This window comes from Ochotona curzoniae, unplaced genomic scaffold, assembly GCF_017591425.1.
Source record: "Ochotona curzoniae isolate NIBS_2020 unplaced genomic scaffold, NIBS_Ocur_1.0 contig_1014, whole genome shotgun sequence".
NCBI lineage: Eukaryota > Metazoa > Chordata > Mammalia > Lagomorpha > Ochotonidae > Ochotona > Ochotona curzoniae.
Window position 1 is genome coordinate 49,686,110 of NW_024464920.1, and position 19,960 is coordinate 49,706,069.

General features: G+C 57.1%; 1 protein-coding gene across 3 annotated transcripts in view; it reads right to left on the reverse strand.

Moving 5' to 3' along the window:
- Positions 1-594: 594 nt before the first annotated feature.
- The window catches only part of ARFGAP3 (ADP ribosylation factor GTPase activating protein 3), a 33,237-nt gene continuing 13,871 nt past the window's right edge, over positions 595-19,960 (reverse strand). The window contains exons 4-16 of one of the 3 annotated variants that reach the window (XM_040987169.1): positions 18,930-19,061; positions 18,104-18,187; positions 16,477-16,564; positions 15,394-15,453; positions 14,433-14,479; positions 13,710-13,849; positions 10,082-10,210; positions 9,056-9,178; positions 6,563-6,691; positions 5,512-5,629; positions 5,061-5,151; positions 3,089-3,210; positions 595-1,365 (exon numbers count right to left, since the gene is read on the reverse strand). In XM_040987169.1, the coding sequence (XP_040843103.1) occupies positions 1,348-1,365; positions 3,089-3,210; positions 5,061-5,151; positions 5,512-5,629; positions 6,563-6,691; positions 9,056-9,178; positions 10,082-10,210; positions 13,710-13,849; positions 14,433-14,479; positions 15,394-15,453; positions 16,477-16,564; positions 18,104-18,187; positions 18,930-19,061 (1,281 nt within the window). In that variant the 3' untranslated portion in view covers positions 595-1,347. Of the gene's footprint in view, positions 1,366-3,088; positions 3,214-5,060; positions 5,152-5,511; positions 5,630-6,562; positions 6,692-9,055; positions 9,179-10,081; positions 10,211-13,709; positions 13,850-14,432; positions 14,480-15,393; positions 15,454-16,476; positions 16,565-18,103; positions 18,188-18,929; positions 19,062-19,960 lie in introns of all 3 variants that reach the window. The other 2 variants (XM_040987162.1, XM_040987178.1) reach the window with 2 other exon arrangements.

The following is a 19,960-nucleotide window of genomic DNA, read 5'->3' on the forward strand; positions in this document are numbered from 1 at the left end:
CTCCGGCTCCAGAGGGGGACCCCAGCCCAGCCTCTGTCCTCCGACTGTCCTTGGTTCGTCATCTTCACCATCCACTCCTCGGACAGCTCAGAGCTGCCGCCTCTAAGCAGGAAGTGCCCATGCAAAATGACTTCGGACGAGACCCAACAGCAAGGCCCACAGACGCGGGAATTCACATCTTGCCCCACCCCCACCTCGGCTGCCTAGGGAGCTAGGGTCAAGTCTGACCCGTGGGGGTATGAGATTACTGGGGCCTCCCGGAGGGGGACAGGCATCAGAGGGTCCACTCAGGCTGGCCTTTCTGGGGCGGGCGCTGCAGCCTGCTCTGTGGCCGACCTGAGCCCGCTGTGACTGTCTGCAGATGAGGCCTTGGAAGAAGTCGCGCACGTCCATGTAGTCCTGGTCTCAGCCCAGCCCTGGAGCGAGCGGGCAGTGAGTGCCACCCACAGCCCACAGCCGGAACTGACGCCCCGACTCTCTGGACCTGGGGGTGGTTGGTGGACATCAGACCCCAGCTATGCCCTGCACCAGCTCCTGGTGCCTTGGGGTGACGGCCCAGCCCTGGCTGGCATGAGGCACTACAGAGCGGCAGGCTGGTTGTGGCAAATGTTTATTGTACTGAGAAGTCTACAAATTGGAGTTCTTAAGAAAGTCACAAAATATTCATCTGAAGTCACACTTGGGGTTCATCAGGTTTGTCATGTGTTTCGCTGGGCCGGACAGTATGTTCCAGTGCTGTCTAAAACACAGCGAGGTCCCTCTACTCATTTACACACATCCTTTAATTTTTTGAAAACCAAGATTGCGAGAAAAAATAGGCACGAAGCCACTCCCCGTGGGGCTGGTTGCCCCATCCGCCGCCCGCCTCCCGTCTCGCCCCGCTGAGCTCTGTCATGCTTCATTCTTTGTTTTCAATTAAATGTGTGTGCTGTTTTATGCTTTGCCGTTTTCAATCTCCCAACCACCCCCCTCACCCCCTGCACTGCTGGGTTCCAGGCCCCACCTTCCCTATGGGGGTAGGAGTGGGAGGAGCTGACGGTCGCAGGTTCAGCTGTGCCATTACAGGGTCCCAGGAAATAAGGCACCTGCTTGGGTGGGCAGGAAGGAACACCGAACCGCATTAGAAAAAAGTTGCTAAAGCTGCTACTACGTCAACAAGGGGGATTTCTCCAAAGAGTGAAAACTGAGAGCACGGGGAGAGGCAGTGAAACAGACCGCGAAGCCGACGGCTTCCTGGCAGCTGGGGCATGGCTGGTTCACCGGAGGAGGAGCTGGTCCCGGAGCACGGGAGGAGCTGGTCCTGGGAGCACGGGAGGAGCTGGTCCTGGAGCGTGGGAGCCTCCCGCATTAGGAGCCATAGCGATCCTGGGAAGAAGCAGCTATGTTCACGGCCTGAGCCTTGCCTCTCGTGGCTCTGCTGCAGTGACCTGGGCCAAGGGTGCCCACAGGCTTTGAACATGGAACCTGGCACTGCAGCCTGAACCCACAGGGGAGGCTCAGCGCTGCTCAGGACACACATGGAGCCCCCAGACAGCATTATTTGGGGTCTGCAACCTTGACCCACAGGGGCAGCGGGTGACCCTGTAGAAGTGACCTGACCTCTCCTAGCCTCAGCTGCTTGCCTGGAATACAGGGTCACAGAAGGGGGTCACCTATCCAAAGGGGGTGATGCTCTCCACAGGTTCTGGAAGAGCTGGGCATCGGTTACGGGGAAACAGTGCCACCCAGGGGCCCAGCAGAGGTCTCCCACCCCCCAGGAGTCGCCTCTGGAGGCACCAGCCCTTTGGGTGCTGGCCCCTGGAGCCTTCCTAATAGAACTGTCTAAAACAATCCACGGCAAGCAGGAAGCTTCCAGAAACATGCTTTTACACAGCCAGACATCGTCCTGGTCACCACGGCCCCTTCCAGCCACAGCTTCTTTCAGAGACCCAGGGATGGACTTCGGGTGCAGCGGGCAGGTGAGCCGGCTTGGGACGCCCACATCCCACACACAGGTGACCAGCATGGACTCCTGGCTCCAATCCTGAGTCCAGCTCCCTGCTAACGGCACCCAGGGAGGCAGCAGGTGAAGGCCCAAGTACTGCAGTGACCCACAGCCACCCACAGGGAGAGTTACACGGAGCTCCTGGCTCCTGGTTTTGGCCTGGTTCAGCTGCAGCTGTTTCAGCTATTTGGGGAGTGAACCTGCATATTGAAGATCTTTCTCTGTCTCCCTGCCCTTCAAATAAAGTAAAAACAAAACAAATTAAAAACTGCAAACGATGGAGCTACAGGGGCTGATGCTGCGGCACAGGTGAGCTAAGCCGCCACCTGTAACCAGCTTCCCCCTTGAACATTGGTTCAAATCTAGGCTGCTCCACTTCTGCTCCCTGACAATGTACCTAGGAAGGCAATAGTGGGCTGCCCAAATGCCCAGGCCCCTGGACGCACGTGAGAGACCCAGAAGAAGCTCCCGGCTCCCAACTCCAGCCCTGGCTGCTGTGGCCCCTTAGGCAGTGAACCAATGAATGTGCGGTGGCCCAGCTGGCAGAACCAATGAATGCAAGATTCTCTCTCTGTGTAACTCTGCTTTTCAAATACATTTCTTTTTTTAAAAAAATATATTTCAAAATTAAGACTGAGAAAGAATCCAGGTAGCCAAGTTGGGGAACAAATAAACACAGAAAAGCCCCAAGCACACTGCAGAGAACGTGGGGCCAAAACCTCATCGATGAAAAGCTCTCCTCGCACGCTCAGAGAGGCATGTGTGGGCCCCGGATGAAAACAGCGTCTAACAAACCCGCACGAGACAGTCCTGGTGCAACAGTTCAAGATAACCCCACTGTTCCCTTCACCTGTCTATGTTCCCTTGCAGGAGAACACTGGATAATGACAATGGGTCCACTATCAAGTTCCTTAGGGCAGAAATTGGACAATTTCAAGCCAATCCAAAACACTAACTTCCCGCTTTTATTACACCCAGGTAATGGGCAGCGAACACGTGGCTCAGTTCCACAAGTTCAGCTGCCCAGGAGTTGCCCAGCGGGTGCCACTTCATTCCCAAGATGCCCCACCCCGCCCCGCTGGGTACCAGCTCCACCGCACTGACCTGAATGGATGTCATGACTCCATTGGCAAAGACAGACAGCTTCCCAGCCACGGACCTCACGCCCTGCTTGAACTGCGCCATGTCGGGGGCACTGGGCAGCACGCTGGACAGGTTGTAGGTCCCTGCAACCGGAGTGGTGCTGGCTCATCCCTCACCCATACCACTTTCCGCCCAGGGCCCCCATGCCTGGGGGACACAGGGGGCTGTGGGTCACTGCAGACCACGGTGGGGGGAGGTCTAGGACCGCCACACTGGCAGGGGGTTTCTGGTCCCAGCACAGCACTCCCAGGCTGTGTGCCTTGGGAGAAGTCCCTCCCTGTCTCTGGGCTCCTGCCTCAGCAAGGTGCTTAACCGGTCAGGCAGTGCTCAGTGCTGGGGCATGGGCAGGTGCCCCTCCTCTGTGGTGGGCAAGTGGCTCAGGCCTCCCCCGGGCTCCTGGACATGTAAAGCAGTGAAGCCACCGGGAACTCTTGGGCTCCTGGGTGACAGGCCACAGTCCCCTTCCTGGGGAGGCATTTTAGACACAGACTGCAGAGTGATGGAGAGATGGCCAGCGACCCTTGGAGACCTGGGTCTGCCCTTCCACGCCCTGGGCTGCACTGGACACACTGGGAGAAGGTGAATATTCAGGAAGTGTGGCCCGCCGCACTGCCCTCTGTGGTGGGTAGGACAGCGTCTCACCAGCAGCCTGCATGTGAGGCAGGAAGCCGCAGTTAGGACAACAACACACAGGTTTCGAATGGGCCAACTGCAAACCAGCTGCTGCAAGCTTGCGCGGCTTCGGGCTAGAACCTGAGTGAGGCCCTATGTCCCGTCCCAGGGCTCAGCCGGGCAGCAGGAAGGGCGTGCCTGATGCTCTGCAGGTGGGTTTGCTGCTGTTCACGACCCCCCACTGCCCAGCTGTGCATGCACACGTGGCCTGGGTGCTGGGCTGGGCCCTGAGCTGCTGGGTGGGGCGGCACTGGCCCTCCACGGCCATGAGCAGTCTCCACGAGGGGCAGTCATAGGAAGCTACCCACCCTGTCTGCAAGCCTTGGCTTCCCTCACAGTGGGTGTGTGGGACTTGGCTCCCTCAGAGTCTGGTCCCTCCTACCCCAGCAGCACAGCCTGGGTTTAGCAGGTGACGCCCAGCTAGAGGGCTTATGGCCGCTGCACCAGCCACCCAGCAGGGCCTGCTGCACCCCAGGACTATGGGGGTGCTCAACAATCCTCAGAACCTGACAAGGTACTAGGCCCTGGGGGTCCCCAGTGCTGCCCTATCTCTGCTCCGGGAACCCACCCCTCCAGGGCTAGAAACAAGGGGTTAGGGGCACCCAGGGCACTGGCTCCAGTGCTTGATGAGGCTCCGGCCTGGGGGAGGTCAGCATGGGAACCCTGCTGCAGGCTTCCTCACCTGGGGACACACAGGTGAGAGCAGAGGGTAGGGCGGCTCTGGATGGACCCCAGGTGCCTGCACCGAGGCACCTGCCTGGGCTCACGGGTGTCTGGCTCAGCCTGGGCCCCTGGCCCTGGAATGCCACACACCTCTCCATGGGGGCCTGGCCCTAGGACACCTGGGGTTAGACAAGCCTCTCCACCTGCCCACGTCCAGGGCTGCCCTCACACTCCCCGAGACAGACACAGGTGGTGTCTCCACCTCTGCCATCCTGGGAGTCACCAGGCACCTGCCACGTGCCTGACACCAGCCAGGTGCTCCACTCTCCTGCCCTCTGGGAGCCACCCCGCCCCAGGAGGTAGCTGCTCTGCACCTACTGGGCTGGAGGAAGGCTGAGGCTCCAAGGGCTGTGGCCAATTCCAGGGTTCAGAGTTGTGATGCCACGCCCACGATGCGGGCAGCTGTCCTGGAAGCCTCTTGCTCCCACTCTCCCCAACTCGCAGTGGACACGGGTATCCAACAGTGGTGGCCAAAGTCCCAGGGAGAGCGCCCCCTGCTGGCCACATGCGAGGCCATGACTGACAGTAGGGGCAGTACCTGCTGTCTGCTTCCTTTGCTCCTCAAACAGGTCCGCAGAGCTGATGGCCGAGCTGGCTGACAGCCTCTCCAGCCGGGCCCTGGTCTCGTACTGGGAGCAAGGGGAGCGAATGTGAGGCTGCAGGGAGCGAGCTGCCATGCACGCCGCCCAGAGTGGACACTGGGACCCGATACCACAGCCTCTGCCTCTTCCCTGCTGAAGCTGAACATCAGCAGGTCTGCGCAGAGCCAAAAGGCAACCTGCCCGCAGAGACTGCAGTTGCCACTGTCCCTCGCCCATCCCAAGAGGCCACAACCCCAAATGCATTTACCCCACCACACACCCACGGACTGCCCTGGCTGGCTTCAAACTGACCAAAGCCGCAGCTCAGTCAGATGGCTCTGGGTTCTGGAGCCCAGCAGGCTGAGCAGCCCTGCTGCCCCACCCTCCCCAGCCTCGGTGGCCCCTTACGTCAGCCTGGGCTTGTCTGCCAAAGTACATGTCTGAAGAGATGGCCTTCACGTTGCCGAACTTCTTCTGGGCCTCGTCGGTGTGGTCCTCGGGCTCGGGCTTGCGGCGGGTGGTGGGCCTAGAGTTGCATCAGCCACAGAGGCGGGGTCAACCGGACATGAGCAAGCTCCCTTCTCACAAGGTGCACGGGAGACAGTCACTTAGGACACACATCCATCCACTGGCTGGGGGTCCAAGAACTGCGCACAGGCCTCCTGGTGGCTGTCAGGGACCCGATGACCTGAGCCATGACTGCTGCCTCCCAGCGTCTGCGCCAGCAGATGTGCAGAGCACACCAGGTACCCCACATCGGGAGGGGCTAGGCCAAACGCCTGCCCCTTTGATTTAACTGATGTTATCTTGATTTGAAAGATACAATGGTAAAAGAGGAAGGGACCCAGTGTTGTGATGGGGCAGCTAATGCCATTCACTGCCTCTGGCGCGGGCATTCCGTGTAGGCGCCGTTCATGCCTGGCTGCTCCACTTCTGATCCTGCTCCCTGCTAACAGCTTGGGAAAGCAGCAGAGAATGGCCCAAGTGTTGGGCTCATACCACCCATGGGGCAGCGCTGGATGAAGCGCCTGGCTTCGGACGGGCTCAGCTGTAGCCACTGTGCCCATTTGGGGAGTGAACCAGTGGTGGAGGATCTGTTTCTCCTCTAACTCTGCCTCTCAGATAAAAACATATAATCTTCTTTTAAAAAGTCTGAAAGTTCTAGAAAGAGATGACCATGCACACTACACACCATTCGTAAGGATTCCTGCTGCTTCACGCTGACAAGGCAGAGGACAAGCCACCGCATGTCCCAAGCTGAGGGGTAAGAGAACACGCGTGCACAATGGCGGAGGACAAGCCACCACGTGTCCCATGCTGAGGGGTAAGAGAACACGCGTGCACAATGGCGGAGGACAAGCCATCGCATGTCCCAAGCTGAGGGGTAAGAGAACACGCGTGCACAATGGCGGAGTGGCCCAGCCGCTCGCTCCCTGGCAGTCAGCGAGGGCGCACTCACCTGTCTGCGTAGCCCGTGCCCTTCAGCACCGTTCCCACGTCTCTGCTGCTCTCCTTCCTCCAGGAGTCTGCGCTGTCGCCCCAGCTGGGGAAGGAACTGCCCCTCAGCTCCAGTGGGTCGTCCAGGTACCTGTGTGACAGTGGAGGCATGCGCACCTCACAGGTCCCCCCAGCACCACGGCCACCTAGGACTGCTGGCCTGGGAGACACCACCCGTGCCATTTTCCAGGACTCTCATGGACCCCACTGCCCAGCAGCCAGCTATGTGGGCTGGACCCTGGTGGGGGCAGGGCAGGGAGACAGGGTGCACAGGACCACTTGACTCTGTGAGTGTGTGGGGCCTGGGCCCCTCTCTCTGCCAGCCCTGGCCTCCCTGTCTTCTGATGTCCAGACCCAGTGCCCACGCGTTTTCACTTTGAGGCTCACCCTCCTGCTCTGCCATCAACCATCCTATAAACAATCCTTAACCCGTGCCAGGAGCCCCCCCAACATGTTGAGACACCAGCACGGCAGCTCTGGACGGGCATCTAGGCTCTGGCCATGGGGCTGAGGCCATGGGGCCAGGCCGTTCTCTGCACAGGGCAGGGCTGGAGATGATGGGACTTGACACAAAGCCGACCCAAGGGACATGTGACCTACCCTGAAGGGGGCCAGGGCTCTCCCGCAACCCACGGTGCCCACGCCCTCCCATGACTCACAGCACTCATTCTCAGATGACCCATGGGCTCACATTCTCACAGCCAGTGGCAGATTCACCCAGCATACCCCTCGCCCAGCACCTGCTTTCCAAGGGCCCTTCTCATCTTGGCTGCCCACATGCAAACCAGGGTAAGACAGGGAGACACAACCAGGGCCCAGAGACGGTGCTGACACCACCCCTATAGACACGATGAACAAGGCTGACTGTGGCCTGCTTGGGCCTGTGGCCTGGGAACGGCAGTGAGTGGCAGCACAGACCCCTGGGCACTTCCACTGAAACCTTTAAAACCGCAGGCAGCCTGAGCTCCTCCCACCCGCCCACCGGCTCCCCGAGTGCACGGCCCACATCCCCAGTGTCTTGCGCCCTTGTTCTGCTCCCCATTTGCAGTGACATGATGTGCAGGAAGGTTCCTGGTTAGATGACAAGCTGCACACCTGCCTGGCCAGGAGGGAACTCCCCCGAGGTCCCATCTGGGTTCAACATCTAGGTGAGCGGAAGCAAGGTGCCTTACGCAGGAAATAAGCACCAGGTGAGCTCAGGGCTGCCAAGAAGGTTCTGGAAGCAGTGGTACAGACATCACAACTCCCTTTTTTTTTTAATATAAACTGCTGGATTGGAAGTGCTGTAGTGCATGCTCCGGGGAGTGCCAAGGGCAGCACTCTGTGCGATTCCTCCTCTGTAAACTGCTAGGGAGTCACACACCTTGACAAGCGGGTCACAGTCCCTAGCTAACTGGCTCATGAGCGCTTTACAGAGGGAACTGTGACCGCTCCCCTCAACCTGTGGACAGGTCAACATCGGCGTCCTCTGAGGTGTGAGTGGTGGGCCTGGTGGGCACGGTCGTCACCAGCAGGTACCCTCCACCTGCAGGTGGTCCACTGCCTGCTCCTGAAAGCACAGAGCCCAAGCCCAGCCCCCACACCGTGTGTCTGGGTTCTAGAGCAGTCAGCCGCAGTAGCCACGAGAGCCCAGCGCAGACCCAGGGCCGCTTACAGGAGCTCGATCAGCCCTCCTGTGAATGCTACTTCTAAGTCACAGAGGACAAGGCCGCAGCTCAGAGGTCAGTAACAGGCCGAGCACTCACAGCCACGGGCAAGGGCAAACCTGGGCTGTCCTGCCTCTAGCAACGTCCTGGGAGTCACGTGCCGCCTTTTCAGCTGATCAGCTCTCAGAGGAACCTCAGCACGTGGGCAGGTTCAAGTGCAGCCTCACCCTCCCTGCCCCCGCGGACTATTGCCACCTAAACCAGTGTATTTCCCATGCCCCAGCCCTGAGAGCGAGGGCTGGACGACATGGACCTGGTCATCCATCAACACACAGACACCAAACGGGGCATGCCTGCCAGGCCGCCCCAAAGTTGGCATCCCACACCAGGAGGTTGGGGTGGCCCATGGCACCGTGAACTGTCCCGCACTGGCCACGCTCCCACCTCCCCAGCCCATGCCCCTGGAGTTCTGCACACACGCACAGCTCCCACCTCTGCTCACACCCCTCAGGGCCACGACCCATTCTCACCCACGCCCACCACGGCACCCCCTGATCTTCACTCTGAAGAACAGTCTCTGACCCCTGGCCAGCGCCTTCAGAAACAAGGCAGTGACTGCTGAGGGCCCGTGGCTGGACCAGTCAGCTGACTATGTGGCCGACAAGGGCCCGTGGCCGGGCAGCTCAGCCGACGTTGCTGCTGCCAAGGGCCTGTAGCTGGGCAGGTCAGCCGAGGTCACGGCCGATGAGGGCCCGTGCCTGGGCCGGTCAGCCAATGTCGCGGCTGCCGAGGACCCTGGACGGGGCTACCTGGAGCTGGAGGCGAAGTAGGACTCATCACTGTCCTCAGTGTCCTTCTTCCTCGGCTTGGCCAGCACCGGCGACTCCTGCTCTATGGTCTGCATGTCTGACGTCACCGAGTGTGAGATGCCGCTGGAGGAAACAGAGGCAGACACAATGTCACGTCAGCTGGCGCCAGTGGTCCAAGGCCTTCGCCTGTGTGCCAGACAGATTCACCGGCAGGGGCAAAGCAACACACAGTGTAAGTTGCCAAAATACTCCATCTTTGTGAGGACTGTGACTACCGAAACAGCTGTCTATGAAGTACTTTATAAAGTTCATGGAAAATAAATTCAAATACAATTTTATGTTGGTGCAACTATATGTGTCTGTGTATATATATAAACATATCTACACATACACACACATATTCTGGTTTATTTTATTTATTTAAAAGGCAGAGTGATGGGGAAGGGAGAGAGAACAGTAGTCTTTCCTCTGCCGGGTCACTCCCCAAGTGACTGCAACAATCAAGCCTGGCTCAGGAGGAGCCACCTGCATCTCCCATGTTGGTGCAGGCCCAAGCACGCGGGCCACCCTCTGCTGCTTTGCCTGATGCATTAGCAAGGAGCAGGCTCAGAAGAGGAGCGGCTGGGATACTGGCATCCCATGTGGGCCCAACCCACTGTGCCACCCTCACCCCCAGGTGCAGAAATATTTTGAAACTGAACACACATATATGGTCTTCCAAAAGTTCATAGAAAATGACTAATAAGAGACACTGTGCATATCTATTGATGGTTAATAAATGTATCTTTCAATTAACTTCTTATGAACTTCTAGAAGAGTCCCCGTATCACTGATGACATCTGCGGTACCTGCTCAGGCGAGTGTGCTTTTCCAAGAACCAAGCAAGGATTTGTCCTGCCACAGTGAATAGTTAACCAGAAACCATCAAGAGAAGCGGAGGCAGGAGAAGCCTCCGCAGCTGAAACCCGCGGTCCCAGGGAGGAGCACGGGCGCGGCACGCTGCCGTGGGCAGCCAAGGCCACGTACCTTCTGCAGCTTCCAAAGCCCATGCCCAGCCTCTCGGCCTCGGCTTTCTTTTGGCCACTCAGGTTCATCTTCTCGTCTTTCTTCGTCTGAATTTCAAGGTCCTTGTAGGCTAGTCGCAACGAGGAGACACTGCCGAAGAAAGCAAGAGCGCGTAATGTCACTCCAACCTCCTTAGGGAAAACGCTACACAGAACTCAGCACGGACCTTCCAGTTTCAGCTTCAGCCTTCTTTCTGTAATTACCAACCATGCAGACAGTTCAGTGCTTTCTCCCTGCAGATGTTTTTCGAATAGACACTTAAATTTGGAATGAGTTCCCAGCCACTCCGGTAACTGCTGCTGGCCGGCAGCGCCAACACCTGCTGTCCTGTGAGGGTGCGAGCCGGCTTCCCTGGAAGAATATTTTGCTGTGCGCTCTGGTACAGCACGCACTACTCTGGGGTCAGACACCTGTCTAACTGATGCGAGGAGGTAAATGAGGGGGCCTGCCAGCCTGAAGAGCATCCTGCTGCTTACAACGGAAGCAGTGCCTGCACGATCAGGTCTGGGAGCAGCGCCTGCAGACCAGGCACAAGCTCACCTATCTTCCTTATCAAATTCCCATCGCCAACAACGTGCCCAAGGGATCAACAGTTGCATAAACACCCTCCTAAACACACGAAGAAACCTGGACCCCTGCTAATACACACGGCAGTGGGGCCATACCACACACAGCTAACTCACAGCCTAACTTACGCATCTCATCCATGCGTGCACCCAGGAAGCATGGCAGAAGCAAGAATCGGGGGGGGCCCTTCCCAGAGGCTGGCCCAGCGAGGACTGCAGGAGACCGGGGTGACTGTGTCCCCTCCTGCCCTTCCTGCTACCACATCCACACAACCCCCATGGGCCGTGGGCACAGGCCACAGTGCTGCTGTGACAGCATACACAGCTGCACCACCAAACCGCGGGAGCCCACTTCCACTCTAAGGACACAGGCCCTGAGCAGCCAACCCTGGCTACCCGGAGGTCATCCAAGAACAGCTCAATGCTGCCCCCTACGTTCTGTGAGCCCAACTGCAGGCAGAAGTGATGCTGGGCCTGCATAGTCTGTGATCTGAACCAAGCCACACTGTGTATCAGCACTGCCTTCGCGACACATGCTGAACGACTCGAGCTAGAGGGGTCTTCCCAAAGCCTGTGGAAAACAGAATCAAAAGCCAAGTTTGTGTTGGTACAAACATTTTTTGAAATCCACGCGCATGACAGGTCCTCAGGATATTTGTGGGAAATGTGCATTGTAAGAGAACCCCACACTGGCTTCAGGATTGTGTCGCATAAACTTGCCTTTGAATTCATCGGCAAGTACCCTGGTACACTTGAAAATAAGAGAAGACACCACAAACTAGCCTACCACAGGCAGACAGCAGGACTGCAGCTGCCCTTCCTCCGCCCCGGGCCCCTCCTCTAGTCCTCACCTGGCCACAGGTGGGTCCCGGCGCCAGGCGCACACGGAGCTCTTCTGTTTCCAAACCAGAGGAAACCTCTTAAGTCCTACAAGCCGGCCTCCCCTCTCCTACCTGGCTTGGAACTCCCCCATTCTGTCCTGACGTCACCAGCCACCTCCCCACAGCACCTGGTGGGGGGCTCTCCTCGGCACCCAACCACTGTAGTCCCCCGACTTTGGCAATCCCCGGGCTTCTTCCCCCCAAGCCCTGGGACTGGCACAGGTCCCCCGGCCTTCCGGCTGCAGGGTCCAGTCTGAGCCCAGCAGGCTCTGCTGGCTGCACTGTCCGTGACATTCACCCGTTTAAAGCTCACAGCACAGGAGTTTTCCATATTTTCCCAAGGTTACGGCACCATCACTGCCAAATGCCAGAACGTTCTCAGCATCCAAGAAGCAGCTCCACAACCACTGGCACTCCGCGCCCTCCTCCCCTAGAACTCGGCAGCTGCCTGTTCTGGATGTCCGTGTACTGTCAATGTCTGAAAGATTTATTTACTTTTATTGGAAAGAGATTTGCAGAGAAAAGGAGAAAAACACAGACCTTCTGTTGGTTCACTCTCAAATGGTTGCAATGTGGGGAACTGAGCTGACCCAAAGCCAGGAGCTTCTTTCATATCTCCCATGTGAGTACAGGGGCCCGAGGGCGTGGACCATCCTGTGCTGTTTTGCCAAGCCACAAGCAGGGAGCTGGACGGGACTTGATCCCAGCGAGCTGAGCCTGCTTGTTCCCAATGCCTTTGCCAAGCCCCAGTGTCTCTAGCCTATGGCTCCTGTGTGAACATCGTCAAGCTGGGGGAGTGACACAGATAGGAGACTCTGAATCAGAATGACTCAACCGCTCCGTGGTGAACACAGGTGAACACCCACGCTAGCTTCAGTTCGGAGAGCTTTTGCAGGAACTCCGACACGAACACCCAACCTACCCTGAGCCCAGACAGACTGGGGCTGCTGTCACTGCCAAGCAGTCATGCTGCCCGTGGAAGGCCCACACACTGTGGGCCGACCCAAAGCCCCACCACGCCTGCTCACCTCGGGGAACCTGCGGGCCCAGCAGCTAAAGGGTGCTGTGCACATGCTCTCTCCCACCACCCAGCGACAGGGTACTACACGTCAGGCAGAGGGACCCTGTTTTCGGGGTTCTTCAGGAACTTCTCCAAGTGGCTTTGGGGGGTGTCTGGTAGTATCAGACATGTCGATACAGGAGGATGTGGGCACACCAAGGGGTGGCTTAACCACTGCACCACAAGGCCCAGCCCCGTTTCGGATCCACACAGGACATGGGTTCTGGGCGGCTTCGGTCTCAGCTCAAGCTTAGCACAGCTTCAGGGGCCAACACCGTGTGCCTCTTATGGCTAAGTGACAGTTCCTCATGGGGACCGACAGGAAGCACCAGCTCACGGGTGATGGACACCTGGGTTGCTCCATTTCTGGTGAGCAGGATCACGCTGCCAGCACGCGCATGCACAGCAAGTTCTTGTGTGAAACGTGGATGTCTCGATGTCTCTCCACGTCCACGGACGCACACTTGCATCTCCTAACTCTCCCCCTCCCAACACCAGCCCCTCCTTGCCGCTTCAACCAGCAGCTGTCACCACGCCCCCCATCACTAGGCCCCTTCCTTTGAAAGAGAAGCCTCCACAGTCTGACACGCACACACACCCATGTGCCCATATATACACGAACCCATATGCACACCCACGTGCCCACATACACACACCCATGTGCCCACATACACACACACCTGTGTGCCCACATATACACACACATTGTGTGCCCACATATACAAAGACACACACACACCCCTGTGCCCATATATACACAAACACATACACACACCCACGTGCCCACATAATACACAGGCATACACACATTGTGTGCCCACATATACAAAGACACACACACATATACCCATGTGCCCACACATATACACACACCCGTGTGCCCATATACACAGACACACACACACTCTTGTGCCCACACATACACACATACCCTTGTGCCCACATATACAGACACACACACATGCTGTTGCCCACATATACAGACACACACACACGTGCCCACATGCACATGGACATGCAGACCCTGGCGCTGTCCGACACTCCCGCTTCCCAGAACTGAACGCCCTCACAAAGTCACTCACATGGACTCCTCCTTGGGGGCCGCCCTGGCCAGCTCTTCCTGCGCCTTCCTCTTGTCTGCAGCCTGAGCCTGTTTCTCGATGTCATCAAAGCTCGTGTGCGCCAGTTTCTGGGCCCCCAGGCCTCCTTTTTTGGCTCCAAGCTGGAAGAAAGAAAGGACTCAGGTCCACTCGAGTCTTCCCTGAAGACTTGTGCCCAACACGGCTCACTTGGGAGTTTCTGATCCACCAGGCACGTGACAGGCACCTTCCACGCACCCTCTGGCTCAGTGCCCTCAGGTCGGCGAGGCCCACGGTGCCGCCACCCCCAGGCTATGGACAAGGACATGGAGGCTGGCGAGGGTTAGGTGAGCTGCCCAGAGGGCACCAGGGAGTGTGTCCAGGACAAGCAGTTTGCTGCTCCCAGGGCATCACTGCTCACAGAAGCACAGGGGGCAGCGAGCGGGCATGCGCATTTTTAAAGCCCTTTGTCATAGAAGAAATGCTAAATACTCATTACAAAGAATATTCTAGAATGCTAAATACTCATCCCAGATAATATTCTAGACTATTCTCTTGGGAAATACCCATCATAGTGAATGAGACATACGACTCTTGGTCAAAGGCACACTGAGGACATGGTTCAAAGTTTAGAAAAAATATATATATATACAAATAAGTCTACCTGACAAAGTACGGTTGGATTTTAAAAGCCAAAGTACCTGACGTTTTATAAATCATACTCACTCCTTTCTTAGCTTGATTGGGTTTCTTCTTTATAAGAGACGAGACCTCTGCCAGAAAAAAAAATGCAAATCAACATTAGCCTCACAGAAATTACACCCCACCTCTCTACTTCAATGTATGCCCCAGGACTTGCTGGGCGCTGGGCACCGTCCCCCAGGAGGCTGTCCCATTCCTCACCAGCTCCTAACCCGGGGCGCGGCCGAGCACGCCCCTCCCTGGGCTGTGGGCCTCGTGCCACACACTGCTGAGCCGTGTGCACTCACACACAGAGCTAGGCCGCTCCACGGTCACCCCAAAGGGGCTGTCTCCCTGGGGAGGGGAGGGGGTCTCTCTAAGCCGCCAGAACACACCCGACGCGCCTGCGCAGGCGGCCCTGAGCAGATCCTAACCTCGGGCTCCACGTGGGGCTCCCAGGGGTGCGCTCAGGGTGGGCGCGGCAAGAACAAAATTTCCACGTTTCCTTACAAAGATGAGAATGAGCTGGCAGGAAGAGACGGCGGAAGCTCCCTGTCTCCAGCCCTGACCACACTTCACGGGGCGCGGGGGAGACCCGGGGCAGCCCCTCTCCCCTCCCCCACCCCGCCCCCGGTTCTCTGATCTGTCTAGGGGCCACAGAGCTGACCCCCAACCGCCAGCGAGGACCATTTCTAATCCTTGAGCCATTTTCCATCTACTTTCCAACTTGGGTGGGTTCACACGCATCTGTTTCAGATCAGAATTCACGATAATGAGAAATTAATGATTAAGTTCATCTGCCGTAACATCAGAGGAACATGCAAATGCCGAGTTCTTGCGTGCGCAGAGAGGGGGTGGGCGTACTGCCTGCGTCCCAGGCGTCACTGGGCCTGCTGCGCGGTGACCCGGCTGGCACAGTGCAGCCGCACCCTCGGCAGTCGCAGGAAGAGAGCGCGCTGCTGGGTGCAGCTCGCCATCGCAGCAGGGGAGTGTCCCGGGCTCTTACCCGAGGCGGCCCTCACAGGGGCATTGAGGCCTTCCACGCTTGGCCCCACTTCTGGTCCACCTGCACGTTGGAAACACCGACATTAACGCAAAAAGTACTCCGCAGCTAGCAGGGAACACAGAGCAAGCCCGCGTGCCTGGGCACACAGCTGACCAATCCCATCCACAGCCACCCCGTGGTTGCATGTCCTGACATCTAAAGTTTACTTGAACATAAGCATATATTTTTTTTAATTAAGTGCCTTTCCATAGGAAGAATATTAGCAGTCACTTTAATTACTGCCATTTTAATTCAGCCCCTGGCTAATAGGCTGCACTTCTCTTCAAAGATTTCATTTACTTGAACAGCAGCGTTACAGAGAGTTGCCCTACTCTCAGTGCCAGCTTCCTGCATGGGCATCAGTTTGAGGCTCCGATGCTCCACTTCCGATCCTGCTCCCTGCCACTGTGCCCTGGTCCCCTGCTCAGGCTCCGGTCTGGTCCACCCTGGCTGTTACAGCCTCTTGGGAAGTGAGTCAGCAGGTGGACGACCTCTGTCATTTCTCCCTCTCTCTCTTTGTAACTCTTTCCAATAAATAAAATACTTTTTAAAATATATATATTTATTTTTATTGGAAAGGCAAATCTACAGAGAAAAGGAGAGACAGAGAAAGATTTCTGAGTCAGTTCCCCAAGTGGCTGCAACAGCCAGCTGAGCTAATCCAAAGTCAGGAGCTTCTTCCGTCTCCCACACGGGTGCAGGGTCCCAAGGCTTTGGGCTGTCCTTGATTGCTTTCCCAGGCCACCGGCAGGGAGCTGGATGGGAAGTGAAGTGGCTGGAGCAAGAAGCAGTGCCCACGTGGGATCCCAGCACGTGTAAGGTGAGGGTTCTGCTGAGCCATCACACCGCCCACAAAATAATCCTTAAAACAAGAAGCTTCACTTGTGTATGCTTTTGTTTCTCTTTCAGAAAAGCAAGATCCTAGTCCGTGTGCAGCTTCCTCCAGTCTGTTCTGTGTGGACTTGTGCTAACCCGGCAGGACCTGCACCCGACACCCGCAGCGTCACGGTGCCGCGCTATGCACGGGGGCTCCCCACGCCTTACCTTCACTGCTTTCTGGCATTGTCACCACGGCCTTTGCTGTGGAAGGAGGCAACTCCGGCTGCACAGATGCCCAGGCTGTGCTGGCGAGCTGGGGCAAAGGGAGAGAAGTGTTAGCAGACGGGGCAGACCAGGGGGTGCTGACAGCTCACCAGGCCCAGCCAGCACGTCCATGGAGACATGCGTCAGGGCTGTCCCTGAATGCGCTTGGGAACAAAGCACTGTGAGCGTTGGACAGCCTCGGTGACCTGAAGCTGCAGAGAGGGTCTGTCCACTTGACTCTTTTGTTCTTTTTTAAAAGTACATTACTTATTTCTTATTTATTTAAAGGGCAGAGACGTTCCACTTGCTGGTTTCCTCCCTAGATGCAACGACAGTGCTGCCTGGGCCAGGGCAGAGCCAGGAGCCTGGGGCAGGTAAGGACACGGGACACATTGAGCCACCGTCTGCAATGCTGGCATCCCATACGGGAGCTGGTTCAAGTCCCGGATGCAGCTCCCTGCTGATGCACCTGGGAATGTAGCAGAAGACGGCCCAAGCACCTGGCCCCTACCACCCATGTGGGAGAACTTGATGAAGTTCCTGGCTCCTGGCTTCACCGTGTCCCAGGGCCTGTCATAGTCGCCATCTGGAGAGTGAATGAATAGAAATTGTCTCTCTCTGTAACTCTGCCTTTCAAATAAATCTTAAATAAATAAATGGGGGTGGGGCCGGCACCATGACATAGTAGGTTAAGCCTCCACCTGCAGTGCTAGCATCCTATATGGGTGTCAGTTCGAGTCCTGGCTGCTCATCTTCTCTCTGTAACTCTATCTTTGAAATACAAATAAATAAATCTTAAAAAAAAAAAAAAAGACTCAACCTTGGCCTTCTACCTGGAAGCAAGGGTTCAAGCACCCAGGAACCTGCTGCTTCCCGAGGAGCACGTGGCAGGCAGCTGGGGTGGAATGGCATTACACCTCACGTGGGCCCTCAGCGAGCGGACGAGGCGGCCCAATGACACCTTTCCTTATCAGAAAGGCAGAGTGACACCCACCAAGACCTCCCATTGCTGGCTCACTCCCCAAATGCCCACGACGGCTGGGCTGCTTCAAGCTGGGAGCCAGGAGCCTCTTCCAAGTCCGAGAGACACTCCTGAGGCTCCAGCGTCCCTTGCTCAGTGCCACGGGGAAGGCAGGGCAGGCTTCAGCTGAGCCGGCAGAGGCGACAGGGCACAGCCCCATCGGGGCTCTCGCTGTTGGTCCTGTGCACTGCTGCCTCCAGTTCTCAAAACAGACTTGGGTCAGTGTCAAACTCACAGCAAAACCAGGGTGCAAAGAGGCAACAAGTGCCCTAGTTCTCAATCAACCCAAAGTTCCGGGCTGCCGGAGGCCGATGAGGAGCGGGACCCCCGCTCGCCCCCGCTGGGGTCCCAGCACACTCTGCAGTGCCCTGAGGAGACACTGCTCTTCCCTGGCCAGGAGAGCCGAGCCAGAGCCTGGGCTCGCAGCCACGTCACCCCAGACCACTGAGCCGCTCTGGTCGCTCCGGCTCATCCCAGTTAAGCCACTGTTTCTCCGAGTTGTCACTCCAGGGGCGCAGCGGGCTGGCTTCCTGCCGGAGCTAGGGGAAACACAGCATGAGCACTGACCTCGGCAGGCACGTGAGCTGCAAAGAAGTCTTCCTCCTTCGGTGGTGGGGACGCGGGCGGGACCACACAGCTATCGAGCCACAGCTGGAAGAGAATGCAGCCCGAACTCAGTGCCCTGATGACCACCCAGGGCTGCCAGCTCACTCTCCCTTCCTCTCCCCTGGAGACTCTGCAGCCCACTCCTGGGAGCACGTCAGCAACGGATCCATCCAGAAAGTCCTGCTTCCAAAGCCGGAGGAGTCAGGAACCCAGCGACAGCAGCCGCGTATATGGAAGGAGACCCCAGGACCTCCCAATTCTCAGGGCCCACCTGGATGGATTCGCCTGCTGGTCAAGGCCAGCGCCACCTGGCCACGGTGTTTTTAGTTAACTTGCAGACAAGTTTGCAGCAACAGAAATGAATGGCACTAAGTGCACGCCCTGTTGAACTGAGAGGGCGACAGTGCATCCCTGTGTGGGCAGAAGCAGGCGTCCATCATGAGGTCAGCTCCATGCTTCACGCGCCACATGTGTGCTTTCTGCCGCTAAGGTGGCCCCCACGCGCTGAGCGCCCGTGGCCTGCAGCGTGCCTTGGCGGCAAGCACATGTTCCAGAAGCTTCAATTGGGCAGGGTCACAGCCCTGTGTTCGTGAGTCAACCATGTGTGTCAGATAAGGCGACTCAGAGCAGAAACCCACGCTAGGGTTGGCTGACGACACGGTGCCTTGAGTTCCCTGCCGCCACCCGACTGGGCTCAGCTATGCGCTGTTCGCACCCTGGCCAGCAGCGCCCCTGCCTGGGATGACCAGCTGCTCAGGAGGAGCCAGCCGCCCCTCGTGGGACCTACGTCGGTGCCGTGCTTCCGCGTGGCTTGGGTGGCCAGCGACTTGACTCGCTCCCTGTAGAGCTGCGCAGCGCGGCTGCTGTACTTGGAGTTGGTGTCACTGGTGGTGCAGCCGTGTTGATGGAAAAATGAAGACTGTGGAGGGAGGGGCGCAGGTTAACAAACACCACGCTCAGCCCGACGCTGAGACCATGTGACCCAGCCAAAGGGAGTCTGGGAGGTGACACCAGCCCAAAATACACCCATTTACACGTCGCGAAAAGTTCACATACACACTTTCCCACCAGACAACGGGCAGGGGTTTCTAACAAGGTCCCTGAGAAAAAGGGCAAAAGTTTTCTTACTTAAAGGAAAAAAATCTGATGTTTATTATGATGGTCCCTGGCCTGCCAAAACTTGCCAGCGCCTAACAAAAGTACATGCTTTCATATTTAATCCTCTCATTATAGAGACATTAAATCCTATTAATTAATTTTTATTTTATTTTTTATTTTTGTTAATTAATTAAAAGACTTATTTACATATCTGAAAGGCAGAATCACAGATAGTGGGCCCGGCGCAGTGGCCTAGTGGCTAAAGTCCTTATCTTGAACGCACTGGGATCCCATATGGGCGCAAGTTTTAATCCCGGCAGTTCCTCTTCCCATCCAGCTCCCTGCCTATGGCCTCGGAGAGCAGTTGAGGACAGCTCAAAGCCTTGGGACCCTGCACCTGTGTAGGAGACCTGGAAGAAGCTCCTGGCTTCGGATTGGCTCAGCTCCAGCCATTGCAATCACTTGGGGAGTGAACCAATGGCCACAGCCCAGGAGCCAGGAGCTTCTTCCGGGTCTCCCACATGGGTGCAGGGGTCCAAGCACTTGAACCAGCCTCTGCTGCTTTCCCAGCCACATTAGCAGGAAGCTGGGCCATAAGTGGAGCAGCCAAGACTTGAAGTGGAACCTATGTGGGATGCCAGTGTCACAGGCAGTGGCTTACCCTGCTGTGCCGCAGTGCTGGACTCTAACTTCTTTCTTTATTTAAAATTTATTGATTGG